The sequence below is a fragment of the Rhododendron vialii genome, chromosome 5a, assembly GCF_030253575.1.
Source record: "Rhododendron vialii isolate Sample 1 chromosome 5a, ASM3025357v1".
Classification (NCBI taxonomy): domain Eukaryota; kingdom Viridiplantae; phylum Streptophyta; class Magnoliopsida; order Ericales; family Ericaceae; genus Rhododendron; species Rhododendron vialii.
This window is the reverse complement of record NC_080561.1, coordinates 19,343,848-19,366,091: the sequence shown is the minus strand read 5'-3', so window position 1 is coordinate 19,366,091 and position 22,244 is coordinate 19,343,848. Positions and strand designations below refer to the sequence as shown.

General features: G+C 42.0%; 2 protein-coding genes across 4 annotated transcripts; one reads left to right on the top strand and one right to left on the bottom strand.

Moving 5' to 3' along the window:
* Window positions 1-3,587: 3,587 nt before the first annotated feature.
* LOC131326311 (ion channel DMI1-like) lies at window positions 3,588-17,123 on the bottom strand. Of its 3 annotated transcripts, XM_058359046.1 has the most exons (12): window positions 16,109-17,123; window positions 14,860-14,928; window positions 13,856-14,482; window positions 12,521-12,703; window positions 11,865-11,924; window positions 11,568-11,771; window positions 9,439-9,687; window positions 7,906-8,004; window positions 6,378-6,572; window positions 5,796-5,888; window positions 5,333-5,599; window positions 3,588-4,354 (listed from the first exon to the last, which is right to left on the bottom strand). In XM_058359046.1, the coding sequence occupies exons 1-12, from the start codon at window positions 16,712-16,714 to the stop codon at window positions 4,136-4,138; spliced, it is 2,871 nt and encodes a 956-aa protein (XP_058215029.1). In that variant the 5' UTR covers window positions 16,715-17,123; the 3' UTR covers window positions 3,588-4,135. The 3 variants fall into 3 exon arrangements, with proteins under 3 accessions (XP_058215029.1, XP_058215030.1, XP_058215031.1); XM_058359047.1 differs by lacking the exon at window positions 7,906-8,004 and having other exon boundaries at window positions 16,109-16,942; XM_058359048.1 differs by lacking the exon at window positions 3,588-4,354 and having other exon boundaries at window positions 5,353-5,599; window positions 5,796-5,872; window positions 16,109-16,945.
* Window positions 17,124-18,644: 1,521 nt separating this feature from the next.
* Window positions 18,645-21,241, top strand: LOC131326310 (spindle pole body component 110-like). The gene is made up of 2 exons (XM_058359044.1): window positions 18,645-20,338; window positions 20,416-21,241. The coding sequence occupies exons 1-2, from the start codon at window positions 19,925-19,927 to the stop codon at window positions 20,869-20,871; spliced, it is 870 nt and encodes a 289-aa protein (XP_058215027.1). The 5' UTR covers window positions 18,645-19,924; the 3' UTR covers window positions 20,872-21,241.
* The last annotated feature ends 1,003 nt before the right edge of the window (window positions 21,242-22,244 follow it).

Genomic DNA, 22,244 nt, shown 5'->3' with positions numbered 1-22,244 from the left:
CCCATTGATTCTTTTTGATAGTATTTGAGATTTGTGGGTCATTTTGGGTTGACAAAATTGATCTGAGGCCTTAATCTCCCCAGCAATGGTACATCCGCGCTCATTCTAATCCTTGTGGGATCTCGATTACAATCAATGACGTTCCGCCCGTCCAAAATCAATCAACGACGATCTATCCGTCCGATTACAATCAACGACGATCCATTCGTCCGATTTCAATCAAAGACAGTTGCTTCTGTCCAATTTTCAACGGCACAATCATTTTGTAAACTGATTCGCCCGTCCAAAATCAATCAACGACGATCTATCCGTCCGATTACAATCAACGACGATCCATTCGTCCGATTTTAATCAAAGACAGCTGGTTCTGTCCAATTTTCAACGGCATGATCATTTTGTAAAATGATCCGCCCATCCAAAATCAATCAACAACGATCTGTCCGTCTGATTACAATCAACGACGATCCATTCGTCCGATTTCAATCAAAGACAGCCGGTTCTGTCCAATTTTCAACAGCACAATCATTTTGTAAACTGATTTGCCCGTCCAAAATCAATCAACGTCGATCTATTAGTTCGATTACAATCAACGACGATCCATTCGTCCGATTTCAATCAAAGACAGCCGGTTCTATCCAATTTTCAACGACACGATCATTTTGTAAACTGATCTGCCCGTCCAAAATCAATCAACGACAATCTATCCGTCCGATTACAATCAACAATGATCCATCCGTCCGATTACAATCAACGACGATCCATCCGTCTAATTCGTTTATCCCCCAGGAGTGCTTGCCTTGTAGAGTTCAGGCCCCCTTCCATTTGGTCATGTGATAGTCCGCCCGTCTTTGATCTTTTGATGCACGGTATTTTTTTATATACATGTCTGCACTTTCGATTTAATTTCTCTTGTATATTCTCGATTGGTGTTTTGAAATCTTTGACGTTACCTGTACCAGTTCAATAGTGCTCCGCGTGCCATCAAAGAGGGACTACTGTAGACACCCCAATCTGGATCTCTCAATTGATACTTCATTTTTCGGTTTTCTTGTTTCCCCGATGATGATTTGGATCAAAAGCAGTCTTGAGAATGGAAAGGATTTGAACTTGGAGTGTTTGGAACCCTTTTGAACCTAAAACCCTTAGCCAAAAACCCTAACCCTCGGTTAGACCAACATGCGTTGCTCTGGAATCCACGCGCATCAGTCAACTTGCCAGGTGTTGGTCAATGGTCAAGGCTTTGACTGTTGACCAGTGCGGTGGTAGGTGGCTCATGCACGCGCCTATCCCATATTAGTGCTCGCCGATCAACCTCCTCTCCCATCACCTTTTTCCAACCAGATTTTTATCATCATCAGGTAGCCCCCAAGCCAGTCCAGCCTCTTTGGTCCCCCGGGGAACCACCCAACAACTCCTCTCTCACAACCCCTCCCATCACCTTTATTGGAGGGCTTGCCTTCCAAGCAACCACAACCAACCCATGTGGCTGGTTGTTCAACCACTCTCTCCATCTTCCATCCCTCTCTATAAATAGCCCCCTTGGTCTTCCATTGTAAGGGTTACAAAATCTCAATGTCACAAAAATTCAAAAGAACAAGACACATTCTCACTTTAATCTCCTCAATCTCAAAGCATTCATTCTACTATCATCCATTTCCATATATCTATCCCCATTTTCAGTCACCAATATTCCTTGTTCAACCCATTTTTCAACCTCAAGCAAAGGTATAAACCCTTTTTCTGGCAAGGCCAAGGCTGGTAATCTATACCAGTTCTGGTCCTAAAGTTGGCAGGGTTACAAGAACCGTGTGGCTAGCACACCTGCGCGCGTTGGTTTGCCTTTCGCGCGCACCATTCCTTGGCCGCGCTTGTGGACTCGGGTGAGGACAGGGGTGTTGGTTCATTTATGTTTTATTGAATATAGATTACTTGGATGCATGATTAAACCTGTCTACTATTTTACTTGTTGAATAGCAGATAGTAGTTGTCCAATATGCATGTTTGCTGTTTTGGAATACCCCTGGGTTGCTTCTAAATATGTCTTAGAGCCCAGGCATGCAACACCAATTACAAGAAAGTCCAGTTAGAACAGGCGCGCACCTGTGTTGGATCTACGTGCGCTGGTGTTATCTGATTTCTAGTGAATGGCTTTGCATGGGTAACTTGGCCTTTGGCCTTTGTTTTATTCGGCGCACCTGTGTTGGATCTACGTGCGCTGGTGTTATCTGATTTCTAGTGAATGGCTTTGCATGGGTAACTTGGCCTTTGGCCTTTGTTTTCTTCCCCACACTGTTTATGGGGTGTATTTCATTCAATTCCTCTTCTATCTGTATTTAATATTACTCATGTACATATAAAATTGCTTGGTTTGTTTCTGAGTGAGCACTGGTCATTCCAGAGCCCAGAGGGGGGTGAAAATCAAACCTGTTGAGGATTTGATTCACGCCCGTAGATCTGACATTGGCGCTCGCATATCGGCTTGCATGCACGTAGATCATTGCATGCAAGTTGGTCACTGTTCGCACCAAATTCTGATAATGCATTGTTTTGATTTTCCAACTGTGTTTTGACTTTTATCTCATTTATTTGCTTGTTGTATCATTCATTCATGCTATGACATCACATCTTGCAAACTGCTACAACTTTAATCCCCATTAAATTGTTTCCCGCCCTAATTGGCTAAAAATTGATTAAAGTAAAGAAGAATCTCGAAACTTTTCACAAAATGCGTAAGTAGAGACCGATCTCCAAATTGGGTGAGAGGAGTGCCTTAAAACCCTTCCCCTCTCGTAACCTGGCTCCCGAACCCAAATATGGTTATGACGGACTGGTACCTTCACTTTTTGAAATCAAACAGCATATAAGGCGTTTTAAGTTTGGTTCCTTGGGTGACGGACCTTCAAACCCAAATAGCGACTCTGAATTGAGTGCTCGTCCCGCTAGCGCTCCTTCGATCCCGGGCCCTACTTTAGAAAACGGAATTTCTAAGGGCATGCTGCCCACAGGTGCAAGGCTTTTCAATGTACACGCAAGGGCTTCATGACTTTTGGTGCCCTACTGGGTGAGAGTCAAACTACTGTATTAAGGTGGTGGTGGACGGAGCATGGGTCAAAGAGATGAGACAAGGCGTGGCAGCCTGGTGCATAACATAAGTTTTTGCAAGATGGTACAGAGAGATGCTCAAATCTTGCCTGGAGCTATCTCTGTAATGGTGTTGATGAGGTGTTATGGTTATGTTTTTGGTTCTCCAAAAATAAAAAGCAGCAGAAATCACCAGGAAACTTTTCCCCCACAACTAAGCTCACTCTCTCCAATACACTAATGTCCAGAAAACGTGGTTTTGGCTGTTATCCTATTACACAATTTACCATGTCAAGAATGCATCTACAACTCCATTCCGTAAGCCATAATTCCTCTAGCATCAGTGTATAAGAACATTAGTACAACTCCATTATAGATTCTCTCAATAGCTTTAGGTTGGATTTGGACCCTGGAATGGAAGGGAATCATGGAAGGCAAAAGAAAAAAAACTGGAAACCCTGAATTTGGGAGGGAAACAAGCACACAAATAAAAAGCCAATCCAAGATAAACATCCAAACACAGCTTTAACATAGATCCAATATCCAGAAATCCACACATCGACACATTGTGCATTATTGTGAATCATCATCGGACGTAAGGTAATTCAAACGTAATGTTTTCCGAGATACAGTCAAATAGATCTCCCCCTAACATTTCGCTCCAATCTAGGGAAGGTAAACCACGTTGTACAAGAAGCAAATTTATTAGATTTATACAAACAACATGACTGCTTTGGTTCACCTTTGCGTCAGTAGTCCCAGAAGCACCCATTCTATTGTTGTCAATAAATCTCTCTATATGTACAACAACAAAATCATCAGGATACTTACTATGAACAGTCTGTGTATGTCTGTCCGGGCAGTTCTTCCAACTACCAAGAATTGTGCATCGGATCAAATGACAGAAAGCTTTTGCCATTCTCTCAAATATAGTGGCAATCTCTTCTAGTTCTAGTGATGGAATGGGGTGGCTGAGAGAACCAATTACTAAGGTCAGGCAAAAACACTCAGTAGTCACTGATATTGGCAAAACTTGTGTTGCTTCTTTCCTTTCTCATTCACCCAGGGAAATGACAACAAAAACATCATCAAGGGACCATTTTCTAGGTTCTGCTTTGTTCTCAGGGTTAATTATGGCACACTCTGCACTTGGAAGTCGATAACCTATCACGATTTCCTGTCTTTGGCGACCCCTTAACATAACATCATAAAAGCAGAGCTCTTCCTGGTCATATAAATAGAATTCTGCTGGTTTGATGCACATTTCATTTCCCTGTGAAACAGTAAGAACTAAAAAATCAAGTACACGAATTCAGCGGTAGTGAACTCATGCTCTGTTAAAGATTGCAGATGAGAGAATGAGAGCATGATTCGTGTTGGAATAGGCTGCATCTGCTATGCAATTGCCAGCAGATAATTGCATAGCAGATGGGAACCGTTATGGTACATTTTGGGATTCTATATTCAAGTATATATTCATTATTGGTTGCATGATCCGTTCATCTGATAGTTTACTATACACTCACACTTTTGTATAGCAAGACATATTTCCAATCAAAATGTATTCCGCACCCCAAATAAATAATGCATTGGGTTTTTTTATATAAGGGAGGAAGAGATTAGGAAATAGGAAACTATAATTCCAGGTTTATTTGGTTAAGCAAGAAGGAAGAAGGAATTCTTACATTGTGGGTTTTTTATGTGGTATTCTACCCTCAAAGGAAATATCAAGAAGCTTGTTTGAATGGTAATATGAAAAGCATATTTTTTCCTCCTTTTTGTCCACTTCCTTTCATAAAGGAAAAGGTTCCACAGAAGGAAACTACCCCTTGTGATACTATTCCTTTCCACTTCCAAAAAAAAAAAAAGAGGAACATTTGGAATCGTGCCCCCCACCTCTCCACCACTTATCCCTCCTAACAAAGCAAAGCATCATGGCCAACATGAACATGGTGAGTAATTTGCATGCTTGTGAATTGTTAATTTGCAATAGATACTGAATACTGCTGACTGATTGTCTTATTGAAATTTTTGTAACTTTGTAATCAACTGCAACAACTCCGTCCGGGAAAGTTAGATGGTGTCATCCTTGTCGTGGGTTGTAATGTGGGTCATTATTTTAGATAAACAAGAAGAGAGGGTAAGTGGTAGAAGAAAGGCCTGAAAAGGTAAGATACCCGTTACTAGAATAAATTATATGCTCAATCTCTTAGGAAAATATGGAACATATGGGAGGGGTATGAAACCGTACCTCTTCTGCAAAGAGTTCCTCAAGTACACGATTTATTTGTTTGTCTTCGGCTACCATCGCAAGCGCCATACTGACCAGCTCATTTGATAGCACATAATCACTAATTCTGGAGACCGAGACAAGGTTTCTAGTCCTAGAATCCAGAATCTCACTTATAATTATGGATTTGTCTGAAGCTTGCTGCATTTCACGGATCCAAGAGCTATGGCAGAACCCAGAATGCCGCAGAGGAATAGACTTAGTATCTCTGTAAGGGAGACGCTTTGACTGCAATCAATTTCATACAAGCAACTTTAATCAGCTCTAAAATGCATTAAATGCAAACAGCCCAGAAGGAAAAAAAATCGAAATGGTTAGTCAATTATTTTCAACAAATAAGCAAACTAATAATGACCCTACAAAGAATATAGAGTAATAATGTTCGGCATAGAATGCCTGGGCAAAGAGTAGCAGTAATAACTACCTGAATGTCTCGAATGAGGAGGAGGGTTGCAAGCGACCGCGAGTCAGAATGTACAACAGAGTCTTCAACGGACTCATCTGCAAGAATTAATATCTGTCTTCTTGAAGTTAGTTAGTTAGTTAGTAGTGTGCGTGTTAGTTTTTCTACCAGATATGCATGAAGCCATAAGGGAGGGGTATTTCCATGCAAGTTCTCGTAATAAACAGGTGTAAATGAATAGGTAACTCTCTCACGTCTACCACTAAGCTCATATTGGGTTTTTTTTTTCTTTTCCAAAGGACAATAGTGGTGAAGTGTGATGGACAGTGGTGTCGGATAGCAGTGGATTGTTGGTGTTCGTACTTTTTTATGGAACGTAAACAAATTACTTCCATTCCAAGCAAAAGCTCAAATTGGGGGGGTTGTTTTTTTCCAAAGGACAATAGTAGTGAAGTGTGATGGACAGTGGTGTAGGATAGCAGCAGCGGATTGTTGGTGTTCGTACTTTTTGATGGAACGTAAACACATTACTTCAATTCCAAGCATCTGGCTCGAAATGTCAGTTTGCTTTCAAAGGGTAGGAGAGGGGGAGACCGAACTTACAGAATCAAATGTTTCCAACGGGAGACTCTCCAAATGCCGTCTAATTACCGCATTCCCTTCACGATGAACAAGTTTTATGTTCGCTAGTCCTGAAATATCAAGTCCACCATCAGTCAACTTCCTTTCCCGTTCTTTTTCTGGAACCTCGTTAAACATCCACAATTCTGAACCTTCAGCCAAGAACGCCTCTAATACCTGAGATGAAAAAAAATAGAGAAACAAAATTAGAATTGCATTAGCTGTTGGTTCTCCCATCTGTCAAGAAAACGCATGCATGATTATGTTGTTTACCTATCTTTTTAATTTAGCTCTTCGAAAACAAAATATCATTCCAATTGTATATCCCACTATTTCATGTAGTTTTGCCAAGAAGATCTTGTTTTTTGTTTTTGACAAGAAAGAAGATCTTGTTCAAGTATAAGCTTTGATACAGTTTCTGTTCTTTTCTTTTTTGAAACCATGAGATGCATTTTGAACAGGACTTATTCCTCCACCAGCTTTAAATATCCTATTCTTCTACAATATGGAAACAAGATAAAAGGTATGAGGTAAAAGCTAGCCTGTAAGAACAACTCCTATGGTTTAAGACCATTTAATTAGCCATAGATACTAACAACGATATGGAAACAAATCAAACAATATTGCGATAAAAAGAGCATCTGAGACATCTTTTTAAGGCCAGTTAGAGATTTTGCTTTCGTAATGTACAGTGTTTTCTGGATACATTGCATAAGGCAACATCTGCTGATTCTGCTCATACTTCAGTCACAAGTTTGTAACTGAAAGTATGAATTCCTCTGATACAAACGTTTTTCATACAAGGATCTTAAGTTTTTGAAACTAGTTTTGCACTATTTCACTATTCTCTAAAGTAGAATTGCATGAGATGTAACTAACTAGTGTTAGCGCAAATCATTTTCTTGAAAGAGCTAATTTGAATTTCAGAAGAGATTTTAAGAGTTCAAAGAGTTGGTCCAAACTAAAAATAAGCTGTGAACCTCTAAAATCATTTGTTTAGGGGCTAAATGGCAGCTAATCCAATGGAAGAGCCAAACAAGAATCTTTCGGTTGCCATGTGCTCATTGTGTAGCTCATTTGTGTCTCTGTCAGGGGCAGCTTCAGGAGTTCAACTGTTGCAAAATCGTAAAGAAAGTTTTTGTATACAAAGCTCTACATAACATTAACATATTTACTATGGTTGAAAATTATTGGCCTAATTAATTTTGTTTTGTTACACTGTATTACTGTAACATCTACTTAATCACAAATTTAAGTCAATTTTCATATACTTTAGCTACGTTAGAATAATCCAGTACCAACAATATTAAAGAAAATAATTAAACTATATGTTACAAAAAAAAACAAATTTTAGTTCATTTTTTGAACCAAGGGGCTTCGCTTGAACCCCTTTGGATATGGTGGAGCCACCCCTGGTCTTTGAGTCTTCTGTTGATAGATATATAGACCACGCATTCCAAGAGTGATTTAATTCTGGCCCAAAGAAATAGATCGTATTTGAGCGAATTACCATAATCATATCATCAATGTCACGTCGCCAGCCACAGAAAAGTATCTTCTCGGGATATTTTGGAGGATCATGTATCCTAGGAAAAACACCTTTGCAAACCTGCAATAATGTGCAGCTTAGATGGTCTATGAAACTGCAGTTTAGATATTCAGTGCAGTGCAATGAAACCATCATTCCTACGAGATATTTGGTTTGATTGGAGAAAACATCCATGCTACAATAGAAAGTGATAACAGCAAATGCAGTGGCATGAAAACAACTTCCGATGTAGATCATTGGAGTAGATGTTACCCAGGCTCTGGTGTATCAGGTGGGGTGTATATCTAGGGGTCGGACAATCAAAATCTTAAAGTGGAGGATACATAGATACGGATCCAGATTTGGATACCGACTTGGGGTTATGGCCAAGTAATGACTTTGTAACGTATATTATACATATCAATGAGTGAAAAAAGATGGCCTGATAATCTTTTTCATGCCAAATATATGGACCAAAGACAAATATCAGGACACAAACTATTTATTAAAATATGGAGCACAAAAGCCCAATGGTGAAGCCCACTTGTTAGATGCCCACTTGTTAGAGACAAAGGGAAGCGATTGTACGTAACAGTGTATGCCTAATGATGTGGCCTTATTTATAACTATGCAGTAGAGCAACCCATATACCACAGCTGTAATTAGAATAGAAGAAAATACAGAAATGACGGTGGCGGTTGGTGTATCTGCGTCTCTCACTCCTCTCAGCATCTCCTCTTCTCAACGAGGCTGGTGGTTTGCTGATTAGCATAGCTTCTTCTCCTTCATAAATTTCGGCAAAAGAACTCAGAAATTCAAATTTCTGAGTCCGCTCTAAAACAGCCACAGCCACCCCCAATCCATATCCCGCACCTGCACCCATGCCGTGTATTGTCGACACAGCTACTTTGACGAATTTGAGGATCCATGTAACATAGGTTAGTTTCAACTTTTGTCTTTTCATCCTCCCTAACTAACATGCTCCGATTTAAAACAGTCCCTTGTAAATGGCGCACCAACATAACAAGTATAGGTGTTGGTCTCCAATCTCCCTTGCTCAACAATAAATTGCATTATATCACCTACTGGGTTAGTGGCTTTACTTAAAATCAACAATGTTCACTTGTTCTAAGAGAACAATGAAAACAACTTCCCTTTATTTTCGATAATTACTTAAGTATGAGTATATTAAAGGATGATATCATGCTTGCTACAAAACAACAATACTTCTGAATGACCTCCTTTCAGTTAGAAATAATAATAAAGCAAACTCATCATAAAATGTACAATTCGTGAATCAATGAAACCATCAAATATAAGACAATCTTCTTGTTGAAAAGGTAATGTTAAATTAAAGGAATCTGTGTCAAGGCAAAGCGAATACATAAAACTTATAGATGCAAGCATAGGGTGTCAATCAACTAAAAACAGCACGTATACCCCAGCTGCAAGGTCATCAGAATAATATAATAGAATCCAATCTGCAGCTACATAAAGTAAGAGAAGAAAGCTAACCTCTGGTGTGGGACCAGGTGCATAAGTATCATCATCCTCGGCTATGACAAGGATTTCATCACCTTCCTTAAGAACATAACTATCATCTGGATTTAGTATTATCTTCCCACCATCTGCGGCAACCTTAACTCCACAAGGGATTGCATCAGGGAACGAAATGAGTACGTCCTTAAAACAAAGTCCATCCATTTGAGGCCACCTTTTAATGTAAAACTCCGCATTTTCAAACCCCAAAATGTCCTCCCATATCTGCCAAAAATAACAACAATAAAAAAATAAAGATAAACCAGAACAGACAACTCACTTCTGAAGAACTAACAATAGTTTACATCAATAAGAAGGATTTCAATCACTCAGCAAACAATTACAAAAGAAACTACGACTGTCAGAAGTCATAATGTTTTCAGAGTGCTTGTGCTAAAACTATCTAAAACAAATCTATAGTCTCAGAGGAACTCAATTACAGAAAGACACCATCACTCAATAATGAATCGATTGTCCCCAAAGAATCTTCCGACTTCATCTGTCAGCTTCCCTTGTTGAAGAGGGCTGAAAACAAGAGGACCTGGTAGGACTGAGTTCACTGTTTTAACATGTTAAATTCCGCAAAGACAAAACTTCTATAAACAATAAGGTTACTTCAGCACATTCTATACTAATTCCATATTTCCATCACTGTTAATAAACCATTCACATTCAATCCCATTCCCCTCCCATAACATTGCTTCAGCGAAAATGAATGGCTTCACTGTGTTTAGCAGACCTTTAGATGGTAAGAACTTATCACTACAAATGCAGCAGTCAAGGAAATAGAGTTAATCACCATCATTAGTAATATTAAAATTGCTTCTCTCACCATTTGTTGTGAATGTGATGGATGGCCTTCTCTTCTACGACCCTAATGTCACCAAACAAATGCCCCTAACTTGCATCTGACAACTTGGTAAAATTAAAATTGCTTTACAGTTTATAATAGCTAGATATGCATTGTTAGGTTCATTTCCTAACAGCTTAAGCTTTTGGGACTAGGGTGACTTAACATTGTGTCACAGCTCAGGTTGAGAGAGGTCTTGGTTCAAATCTCTCTGTTTGCATTTATTTATTTATTTTTGGTAACCGAGGAACAACCCTGCAGCCGAGCCACTATTGGACCCAATTGCGCAATCCAAACCTCGGGGAAGACTAGCACAGCAACCCACCGCCATGGTCCCCCACTTAAATCATGATTTGTCTCCAGGGGGAATCGCTATGTTACAAGTGCAAGTTCGCCCTTACCACATTGACAACCCATGAGTGGGTCTGTTTGCATTTATTCCCCGTTTGCATTCCATTTCTTCTTTTCATATTACGTTTCGCTCTGTCTATGAGAATTTGCATCTCCAAGTGCAAGACAGGTTGCACGTGAGGGGGGAATGTTGAATTAGACCCATTTCCTAGTAACTTAAGTTTTTGAGACTACTAGTAACTTAACATATGCCACTATATACAAACCATTCAATTGTGGCTAATGACAACGGACAGTTGTTACCCTCTTAATTCAGTATTTTCCCCTGCATAAGCAATCATGACAGCATTAATCTTTTACAAACACAAAGTCTGCGAACCAAATTCTCATCCTTGTCAGCTTAAAGCCTTTTCTAATGCTCCAAGCAATTACACTAACTTGGATCAGACAGCTCCTTATCAAGAAATGCACAACAAAAAATATCTCATGCGTCAAACAGTTTTTGACAACTCGGCACGCCTGTAAATTGAAGCCATCCCAAGGCCATTGCAAGAGAAGCCTTTCGAGTTCGTGGATAAGAATGAACAAATTAACCAATCAAAAGAGTGGTATTGTAACCGCTGGACCTCCTCCTCCTTAAAATTTCTCATAGTTACACTTACAACATCAAACTTTTCCCATCATTTAAGAATATAAATTGAAGAGTAACAAACATAGCATAGAAACCAAGATTCCCACAGTGGTGAAAGTGGCGTCCATAAGATCTTATGAGTCACGCAGACTTATTGAAAGGGTGAAGAAAGTCAGTAGACTCCATTAAGAAGTTACAATATAGCCATTGTGGAAATCTCGACTTTGGTATATATACATATATATACATATAACTAAAAGGCATTCATCAAACCTGTGCAAGACCAGGCTGCAGAGCACATTGTATCATCAAACGCCCAATCACATCATGTGCAACAACTGTTTCAATTAGTTCTCCTCCAACAAGCTTCACCAGGGGCTCATTGTCGAGATCACTCATTTCAACAACAACATGACCCCTCAAGCCCTCTTTTACTCCTGTTAGGCTAAGCACAACCCTTAGAGCACGAGCATCACTCTAACGACAAAATGCAATATCTGTTAGTATTTTGTTTAACGCAATTGTATAGCATTGGACAAAGGAAATTTAAGCAAATGGAAACGGGAAAACCTGATCTGCATTTTCATCGGATGCTAATACAATGATAGCCCGAGCCTTTGAGACGGAAACCTGGCATTCAACAAGGAGAATCAATACAAATGATCATTAAGACTCAAGTAGCGAACCAGGAGTAGCATGAGAGCAAAAAATACACTATGTACTTAGGCTACATTCTTCTAAACTCAACTTATTTCTTCGTTTTGAGCGTTTTGTTCGTCTTTTCTGAAATTTTGTTACATTCACGTGATTTTTTTTGGATTAATTATCCATCTTGACGAGAGGGGTCTAAAAAGTACAAAATTATGACAAAAACAAAAAAAATAATTCACTAAAGACGAAAAAAGTATCGAACAGCTGTCTTTTGGAGCTTAAGTGCAGTCTTATTTGAATTTTTTCAACATCAGTCCATATTTTTATACTTTTTCAATTCGCAAACGACTAACCCCTAAAATTACGTCGAAAAGCTAAACAAAAAGTTGCGAAAAATAAAAAATACAGAAATAAGTTCCAAACTTTTAAGTTTAAAAGAACGCAACCTTAAACGCACAAAATCTAGACACCTGACCTTTACACTCCAAAACCCTTCCAAACCACCCTTACCCTGAAACAAACACCCACACGGACGAGAGAGAGAGAGAGAGAGAGAGAGAGAGAGAGAGAGAGACCTTCTTTAAATCAGCAAGTATAAGAGGACTGCCACTTCTGCATATAACAGAGGTTCCCATGAAGTTAAACTCCAGTTTTGCTATGTCTATCTCCATTTCCTCTTTGTCTCGTTCTGCAAGTACGACAACAACACCGCCGCCAATACTTTTATTTGCTATCGCTAGCTGCTTCAAAAGTGAACCCTGTGATCAAACATTGGCACTCACTTCTCTAAGTGGATGCGTACTGTCCGACATTTAAACCTCAATGTTCAAACAGCAAACTCTTCCTTACAACACAAAATAATGCACAGTTGCGAAGAAGTCATCTCAAATGCAGGTCAACAGTCCACTTTTTACTTGCAAAGAGATATAGAAAACTCCAGCAACTAATGTTACCAAAAATACTAACCCCGTGTATGGAATGATTACCATAAAGGTGGAGACAAATGTTGCGTTCATCTATATGAATACATGTTAAAATTGTATTCGTCACTGTTCAGATTCGGTTCTGGAGATGATTCAGTTACTCAAATGCACCCGTTCTACGGAGCACCACAATTCAAGTGGATTTTACAAGTCTGTCAACCAAAAAAAATACATCCTTGATGATGTGTGCTATTACTACTCAATCTTAAGTATGGCAGAACTACTAGAGGACAAACACCAAATTTATTACTCCTCAATCAAATAAGTCCCTGCCTCTCTAACCACTAGAAGATTCTCACATCACTGTCCTCGTCATCATCGTCTTAGCTTCCTGTTCCACATCACCTTCTTTGCTGCCTATTGTAACATAATCTAGTGCAAATTTTTTCCATGATGATAGAGCATCTCTAGCCTTCACTCATACTTTTACTCAAATTTGAGTTGAAAAATGAGTAAAAGCTTCATTGATATGAAACACTCCATTGGGCTAATCCAAAGATAAGCATACATTTAAGTAAATACTTCATTAATGCCATAGTTGTCAATTTGAGAGGGAGAAAATAGCCTTCTAAAATTTGAGTCCCCCCTAATTTGAGTAAAAATTCAAGCAACACTCAATTTAGTTTAAGCTTTTCAGTCAAAAGAGTGGAGTCAGTTGAAGGACCTTTTACTCATATTCTGGATTTGAGGCAATAGTTTACAGGAATTGTCCTGAACCAAACAGGCCAATATTGTTCATTTAGGTAACAAGATTTCTTAAACCATCCCAAAAGACATTAAAAATACCATGTGTCTTAACGATAACCAGAAGCCAAGGCAGTACCAAGTCATCTCAACAGCCAAAAGATAAATCAAGGCTTTCATAGCTCAAAGAATAACAACAAAAATTAGAAGTGCATCAAGTTCAAAAGTAACCTAGAAAGTTACCAATTTGTCACTCCATCCAAGAATCAGTATGTGGTTACTCTCAATGACTTCACTCTTCCCTTTCCGCAATGAATCCACTCTTTCTGTGATAGCATCTGAAACAAGCCCTAGCATCATGGCAAATATAAGCATGCCTCCTGAAGTAATAGAGACTGATACAATCCTTGGCCTTGCGCCAACAATGTCAGCATGATTTCCTGAGTCAGCCACAAAAGTCCACGACTGCCAAAGAGCTTCAGCAAAGCTACTGTCGCTCACAGCATAGAGTGCCAAGCCACCAAATCCTATAAGTAATATAGTCGCAAAGAGAAGCGCAAGCAGCTTTGCATAAGGATAAACAGAAAAACACACGTCCACCATGTATGCAACTCTTTTCTTCAAAGGAACCTCCTCCTTATTATCCTTTTTCCTAGTTGACAGTTTCTTTATCCGTGGAACATAACCAAGATATTTGTATGAAGCAAATGGCATGATGAGAAAAAACAAAACACTATACAGAGCTATAGTTCTACTGTTTGTGATCCGAGAAGAAAATAATGGACTCTTGCTTTGTGATTCCAAAACTTGAATGCCGTCCTTATGAACATCTTTGTTGTTACACCATCGACGGAGGTTAAAATTCTCTTCCTGCAAGCAATTCTCACTTCGATTATAAAAAGATTAAAATAAAACCACCTGTCTGTTAAAGACATTCTCCGCAATTAAATCAAGTCAAGAAAGCATAATCCTTGAGTTGGTTGCTGAGAAATGAAAGAAGGGGCCAACAACTTTCGTTTTTGTGTGCCTCTTACCTTCGGTTTCCCAAAGCTCAACAAGATCGAATGTCAAAGCTAAAAAAATCACCAAGATTGGAAGTTCAAAACTTTCTCGGTTGTAGTTACTGATAAATTCAACATTCAATGATTTAATATTTGTTGAAACGTTGATAGGTTCCCAAGAATCACTCAGCAGCCGACTTAAGTACTATGTGAGCTTAGATATCTAGAAAGATTGGATATAAGTACCTGAAGTTTTGTGACTTTGCTTTGCAAACAAATAGCATATGCCACAGCTACTATACAGGTAAATGTTAGCTGCAGAGAGGAATCACAACCATCAGAAACATAACATGAAGAAACTTTAACCCACCCCTTAACCCCCTCAATGATTGTTTGTCAATCACATAGGCTTGGAATGAGAATGTGATAACTGATACCCTTGTTTGGACCGAATCTTACATCTATGAATAGAAACCGTTAAGATTTTCTTAAAAAATGAAATTTACGGGCCGATCCTGTTTTCGTGGAAATGACATCAAGGACCGTAAAAAAAAATTGCACCTCCAAGGACAATGAGAAGTTTTCTCACTCCACCTAAAAAGTGAAGCTTATCATTTTTATTGACCAAAAGTTGTCGTACATTCTTGGCGTGGAATATAAGTTGTCAAAAGCGGCAGCTCGTGTAATCTTAGAAAAGCAGTTGGGCCCATGAATAATTCCTAACCAAACCCAACGTTTGAAAAGTATTGCCACGTGAAATTCATTATTAGGATTGGGATTCCTGGTAATAGAAGTACAATTGCCAAGCCTTCTCTTTATTCTAAATATCCAGACATAGCATATAAAGCACAACATTTTAGCAATGCTATACAAAATCCGGACCCAGACACAGATATCATCAAGATGGATATGAAAGAAACCAAAACTGCTACCGACACAGATTTCTGAAAACAGATAGCGCGTACAGATGAACTTTGGACCCGTTTTGGGTCCCGCAAAGATGATCGGAGCCGCTCATTTTATTCAAAACATCTTGTTTAAGGGCTCCGTAAAAAATCAGCTCATTTGGATATCGGTAAAAGGGTTTACGAAACACCCAACTTTGCTTCAGAAAATAACATATTTTTTGAAGCAAAGTTGGGTGTTCCGTAAACCCCCTTACCGATATCCAAATGAGCTGATTTTTTAAGGGGACCTTAAACAAGATGTTTTGAACAAAATGAGCGGCTCCGATCATCTTTGTGGGATCCAAAACGGGTCCAAAATCCATCTGTACTTGCTGTCTGTTTGCAAAAATCTGTGCGTATAGCACTTTTGTATAGCACTTTTGATATGAAACTCACACCCATCCATGGCTCCGAACACATCTGTGTCCGAATCTCCAAATGCAGGTCCAGTGTGTCCCAATCCTTTTCACAACATTTTACATCACCAAACCCCCAAAACATATGATTGGTTTCCAGAAACCCAAATGAAAGTACTGAGAAAGACTAACCAAGCACACCATCCCATTATTGCGAAATCTGCTAGGTTTCGAAGCAGCAACAGAATGAGTAGCTGAACTAGGCGAGGAAGAAGACGAACACGACGCTGTAGAAGGAACCAAACCTTGAACCGCAAGTTGCTTCATTTCTTCTTCCTTGGACTCCCTCGCCGGAAAACTCGTCCGCACTGAATCCGCCCTCCTCTCACCTCCCCCGCCGTTGGAGATCGCCGGCATCGAAGCGCTGCGAAACGCCTCGTGCTTGTGCGATTTGGACGACTTGTTCACGGTGACGACTCCTCGATTACGAGCAGCGTGTGGGCCCAAAAACGAGGGGTACATCCAATCCCGATCGGCGGCGGAGGGAGTGGGGAAGGAGCTGAAGGGATGGCCGTTTACGGAGTAAGTTTCGGAATCAAATGAGCGGAGAGAGGGTGGTGGTGGAGAGGTGGAGACGACGCCGCGGACGGCGGGGAAGAGTGGGCCAGGGAAGTGTGGGGCCCGCGTGCTATCGGCGATTGTTTTGGATTTCTTGAGGAGAGGTCGTCCGGGTTTGGTGGGATTGAGGTTAGGGTTCGGGGTTGTGTTCGAGTTCGAGTTACCATCGCCGTGAGGCATTCTAGAGAGAGGGAGATCTGGAAGTGGAGAAAGAGAGTGGAAAGGAGAGAGAAGTGAGGGGGAGTTCAGTTCAGTTCAGCAGGTGATTTTGTTTTGTGTAGGCGGGTGAGATACGTGAGAAGTAACAGCTGGTTTGGATGGAGTGACTTCGAGAGAAAACAAAGGAAACTGAGGTAGACCGTAGAGAGTTCTCTCTCGCACATTTGGACGGACAAGAAGGTGAGAAACGGTCGGAGATGGTGAGAGAGCAGAACCCCTATTTCATTTCTCACCATTTTTTGTGAGATTTCGTGAGAAAGAGATTTGCAGGAGTGAACTTTCCGATTTTACCCCTCCTACGCCGCTCCCTACCGTCGCTGTTGCACCACCGTGTGTGTGGCTCGTGATATCCTCGATTCAAGTCCTTCCTTTGCTGGTCTACAGGTTGCTTGGCCTTCTCGCTTTAACCTGCACAGTGAACGCACGACTAAGACCTGGCCGAGGTTGCCCGGCAAGGCCCTCCGGCGAGAGGATGAGAATGTGCAGAGAATAAAGTAAGGGATTAGGGTTTTTTTGGCATTGAGCAGTGTCTAGTGTGTACCTCTTTTAGGATCATTTCTCCAGTATTTATAGAGTCCCCTTAGCCTACCCTCCAAGGGCGGGCATGCGCCTTGCACGAGCTGCGTGACATCACTAAACGGATCTGGTAACCGTTTCAGGCGTGAGCTGGCACGCGCCATGTGCGCCCATGATTATCTGTAAGCGTAACCGTTTTAGCATGTGAGAGAGCACGTGATTCAGCGGGCGGCCGAGCTCCACACTCGGCCGAATCTGACGTGAGGCTCGGATGAGGAGTTTCCTGACAAAGTTGTCTTCCTGAAGGTGGTCGATCCTAAGTGACACCCTTCCGCTGCCAAGCGCAAGGCGGGCGTGTCGTCGGTTAACTTACGGGCTCCGGTCTGTGGCCGAATCTGGATCTGGGTTCGGCCACGACTGCCTAGTGCGGGCAGACATGTTCGGCCTACTACAATAGCCCCTCAATCTCCGTCGACGCCGAGCGTGGGGTGGAGATTGATAATATGCTTGGCCGAGCCTATCTATGACCGAGAGTGAACCGATATGGATTCGGATGGTTCATACCAAGCTTCAATCGTCTTCTTGGTAACCACCGGTGACAAGCCCCAACGGGGGGATGACAGGTGTCAACTCATGGCTGGGCATGGCTGACAGAAGGACTGTCGGTACGCACAGACTCTGCAAAAACCATCTCGTCGTGACACGTGTCGAGAGCTGATTGGCCATTGTTTTCGGTGGTGCAGAGATGGGCGGAAATTTCGAATTCCCAAGCCCTACCCTATATAAACGAAGGTGAGAGGAGAGAGAGGGTTTGCAAAAATCCTCTCTCTCCAAGCCTCCATTGCCAGAGCTTCGTCCTCCACCCGTTCATCATTCATCCTTGATTTTCCATCGATCCACCATCAGATCTTCTAGAAAACTTCAGGTATGCTTTAATTCTCGTTGCTCCTTTAGTTTATGTAGTTTTTACGCACTTTTATCCCTTATTTTTGGGACTTTTTGGGACTTTCTGTTCTGTGTGAACAATGCGTCGCTGGGGATGAACAGTCTGTTCAGCTTCAACCTGTTCTTCTGAGCCCCAGCTTCAAGCTTGGCCGATACCAGGGCAGGCCAAGCCTAAATGATCGAGGTGTAGTGTTTCCCGAGCACAAGCCTTTATAGAGTTAAGACAGGGTGGGCCAGCAGGGTAGCCGAGTGTTGGGAGATCTTCGCCCGTCGCCGATGATAGGGTTTCTCATTATTTTCTTTATGTTGATAGGTCTGGCTCACCCGGTTATAGTCATTTCCTCCGACTCTGAAAGCTCAGGGGACGATTTTGGGAATTTGATAATCCAAGAGTATTTGGAAAGGCACAGGAGCTGACGCTAGATCTCTTCAATTGCCTCAAACATGTCGGCCGACACCAGTGACTCAAACGCCGAACGTGACTATGAGTATGGTGGGGATGGGTTAAACACCGAACCCGAAATCACGTTTATGCTGTCAACACATTATGAAACTGAGCCCCAACTAGGGGCTGAGGCTGAATTGAGATTCAATTCCCAAGCCGAAGCCACTTCCTCTGCACGATCTGGTCAAGGCAAAGTGCCTTCAGAGGATAGGGAGGTTGCCGACCTCTTTGAGAGGGGCCAAGTCTGTCCCCATGCCCACTTTTTTAATGGTGAACCTGACGAGTATGAGAAGTTTTGCCGAGACTATAATATTCCTGAAGATGTCGTCGTCAGTCAGGTTGCTAGCAACCGTATTAAGGATAAGAGGGAACACCATCCCGAGCATACAGTCCCCCTGATGGCGATATGCGAGGCCGGGCTTCGGTTCCCTCTTCATCCATTTCTAAGGAAACTTTTGGCTCGGTTCAGCCTGGTTCCCCATTTCTTTGCGATCAATAGCTACAGGATCGTGATGTCAGTGATTGCATTGAAGGAGCTCCACAATCTGGAGTTCTCCGTTGCTGACCTTTTTCACACCTACATAATGTCCAGGCACGGCCAAACCGACCGTCGATACTTTTCTACCCGCAGGGACAGGACACCCTTAATAGATGGGTTGCCTGACACCGACAAGTGGGCAAACTTTTATGTCGAGGTAAACGGCAACTACGAGTTCGGCGACCAATCCAATCGTCGATACTCCGTGCCAAAGATAAAAGATTTTCGAGGTAGATTTCTTTTTTCTGTTTTGGCCGAGCCCCTTTGATCTTGCATTCCTTATTCATCATTGTCTTATCGCTTTTTGTTAACTGCAGATCATCGATCCATAACAAAGACTCAGCAGTCACTGGCTGTTGAAAAGCATGTAGAGGTCCTGCTATCCCAAGCTGTTAAGGACGCGCCGACGCTACTTAGCTACATCCCATCTTACAAAGGCAAGCTTAGGAAGAGAGAGAAGGGGGTTGGCCAGTCGAGCAAGAAGGCAGGAATCTTTGAGAAAGGTGCTGGTTCTGAAGCGAAGGAACGCTAGCGGAAGGGAGCGGGCAAGAGGCAGAAGGAGCCGAGAGTGACGTTTCCTACTTTCAGGAAGCCAGCAGAATTCTAGTTTCAGGAGAGTCAGCCAGCCGAGCTCCTAGGTATAAACATTTCTCTTCAGACCCTAACACCTGAGTTTGCAGGCGTAAACATTCCTCTTCAGACCCTAGTACCCGAGTTTGTAGGGGACATGGGGAGGAGGAACGTGATCTGGGTAAACATCAGGGATGGTGCCACGGTTTGCCCAAAAGTGGTTAATTCGTCCGAGCCTGCCGAGAAGAGGCAGAAGTTCACGCACGACTTCTTCCCAACAAAGCCGTCTACCCTACGTCCAGGCGAGAGGGAAAGGGCAGAGTCATCGGTTGCGGGTGCTTCGAAGGTGACACAAAGGTCCGTGGACTCAGCCGATCCAGTCGCCGTTCAAGAGTTTACTCCATCTTTTGTTAAGGCTGACGGTAGGGTGGTGAGTATTGAGGACAACGTCAAGCTTGAGCCCGACTTGGCTGTTGCAATGTTGCGCGGTGTCGCTCTTCCTCGGGACATGGAAAAGGTGCCGGAAGACCTACAGCCGAGCATGATTCATGCAAGTGCCTATCTTGTTCAGGTTTGTCAACCTTTAAGTTGAGTTTTTATGTTAAGTCTTCTCTTCCCCGAGTCTTTAATTGTCATTGTTTTATGCAGGCTTGTCAGGCTCTTCTTCAGGCTTCTAACAAAGCCGAGCTTGTAACCGCTGAGAGGTCACGCTATCATGATGACTTGAAGACTGAACGTGAACGCGTGAAGTCACTGAAGACGAGTTTGAAGGTGGCGAAGGCCTGTGTGGCCGAGTTAGAAAAGGAAAAAAATGAGGCCAAGGACAAATCAAAAAAAGCCGAGCGTGAACTTGAGAGAGTTTTGAGAAGGGAGAAGAGGAAGATGAAGGAAGTCGATGTGAAAGCTTATCAGGCTGGTTTCGACCGGGCCAGAGCCGAGTATATGTGGGATGCTCGAAAGATGGTCAATGAGGAGGTGGAGAAGAGGGTGCCCATGGCTTATAGGAACGGTTATAAGGATGGTGTGGCTACTGCCGCCAGCGCTCTTCAACTGGAGTCCGACTCGAATTTGTACAAGTCGATTCCAGCACCTGCTGTTCCCTAGCTTATCCTCCCATACACTAAGGAAGAGTGTGCGCCGCTTCCTCCTGAGGAATTCCCGGAGAGTGATGACAATGTTGAGGACGTCTCTGGGGATGATGCCGATGGTGGAGATGGGGTTGCTGCGCAGGAGACTAGTGAGGTTGGGACTGAGAAAGTGGCCGAGGACGCTGAGCAGGAGACAATGAATGTTGATAAAAATACCGAGGCCGATGCTGATGTTACTGAAGAGGACACTGTTCAAGCATGAGTAGGAGATTACCATTTTTCTTTCTTTTTTGTTGTCTTTGTTGTTTTTGAACTTGAAATTGAAATTTTTGTTGGGCTGGGCGGATCCAAGCTTGGATTTTACCGTGCCAGATATAATAGTTTGTGGGGGGTTGACACTGAACAATATACTTGGCAGTATCTCCCAGCTTAGGAATTTTTTGCAACACTTGTTTTCCTTTGAATGAATGATTTTGACTTCTATGTTTGCAATGTATCAGCTTTGCCGAACTTGATTGATTTTTCTCATGCCTTTTAAAATTTAAAAGGCTTGCTTGTTTGGATGGTAGATATCTGTAGCCCCCACTTTGGTCTGGGTTCGGCCAAATATTAAAATATTGGCCAATGTAAGAATTGGTTTGTCTATAGTGGGATAATTGCCGAGCCTTGACCAAAGTACGAAGGTAAAATAGACTCGATGGGAAGCTGGTTAATCACCTAAAGTTCGATAGGAGCCCCCTACATGTGATTGGGGCTCGGCCAATGGGGCCAACCCCTCGCCAAGGTATAAGGGTCTTGAAATGTTAAATGTTTGTGGGTGGTTTGCTCATCAAATTATGAGTATAACCGGGCGTTGGCCGACCTTATAGTCTTGCCAAACCGAACTCGAGCCTAAATTCCAGCCGGAGTGTGTGAGTTTAGGCTCAGTGGACCATATGTCCAGTTTCTGCTTCTCTGGGCAGCGATAGTGGCCGAAGTAGGGGCGTAAAAGCCGTTTGTGGGTTTGACCGAAGTCATCGGTTGTTTGTGGCTGATTTTGCCGAAAGTGAATTATTTCAGTGAAATCAAGCCAAAAAAATGCAGAAGACATCAATTGCCAAACAAGATTCTTCTTTGTATTGATAAACGTGGGGAGTACATGAGAGAATAAAAAACAGAGGGGCGAAGCCATACTAAAATTTAAGTAGAAGATGGCGCCGAAGCCATTTCTTGGAAAATGTTTGTCACATGTATGCTCTTTTTAGGTTCTGTGCATTCCATGGGTTGGTGAGGATTTTTCCGTTCATGTCTTCAAGTATGTAAGCACCTTCACCAGCAATTTTGACAATACAGAAGGGACCCTCCCAGTTGGGTTTAAATTTCTGCTTCTTGCTGGCTTGCACCACTTTT

What these genes read in the sequence shown, in the direction of transcription:
- LOC131326311 (XM_058359046.1), bottom strand. Translation starts at nt 16,714, where the DNA reads ATGCCTCACGGCGATGGTAACTCGAACTCGAACACAACCCCGAACCCT. An exon ending in GCAAAGTCACAAAACTTCAG is followed by an intron (nt 14,483 to 14,859) that starts GTACTTATATCC and finishes AATTGCTTGCAG; the next exon opens with GAAGAGAATTTTAACCTCCG. An exon ending in AGGAACTCTTTGCAGAAGAG is followed by an intron (nt 4,355 to 5,332) that starts GTACGGTTTCAT and finishes ACTGTTTCACAG; the next exon opens with GGAAATGAAATGTGCATCAA.
- LOC131326310 (XM_058359044.1), top strand. Translation starts at nt 19,925, where the DNA reads ATGGGGAGGAGGAACGTGATCTGGGTAAACATCAGGGATGGTGCCACG. An exon ending in CAAGTGCCTATCTTGTTCAG is followed by an intron (nt 20,339 to 20,415) that starts GTTTGTCAACCT and finishes TGTTTTATGCAG; the next exon opens with GCTTGTCAGGCTCTTCTTCA.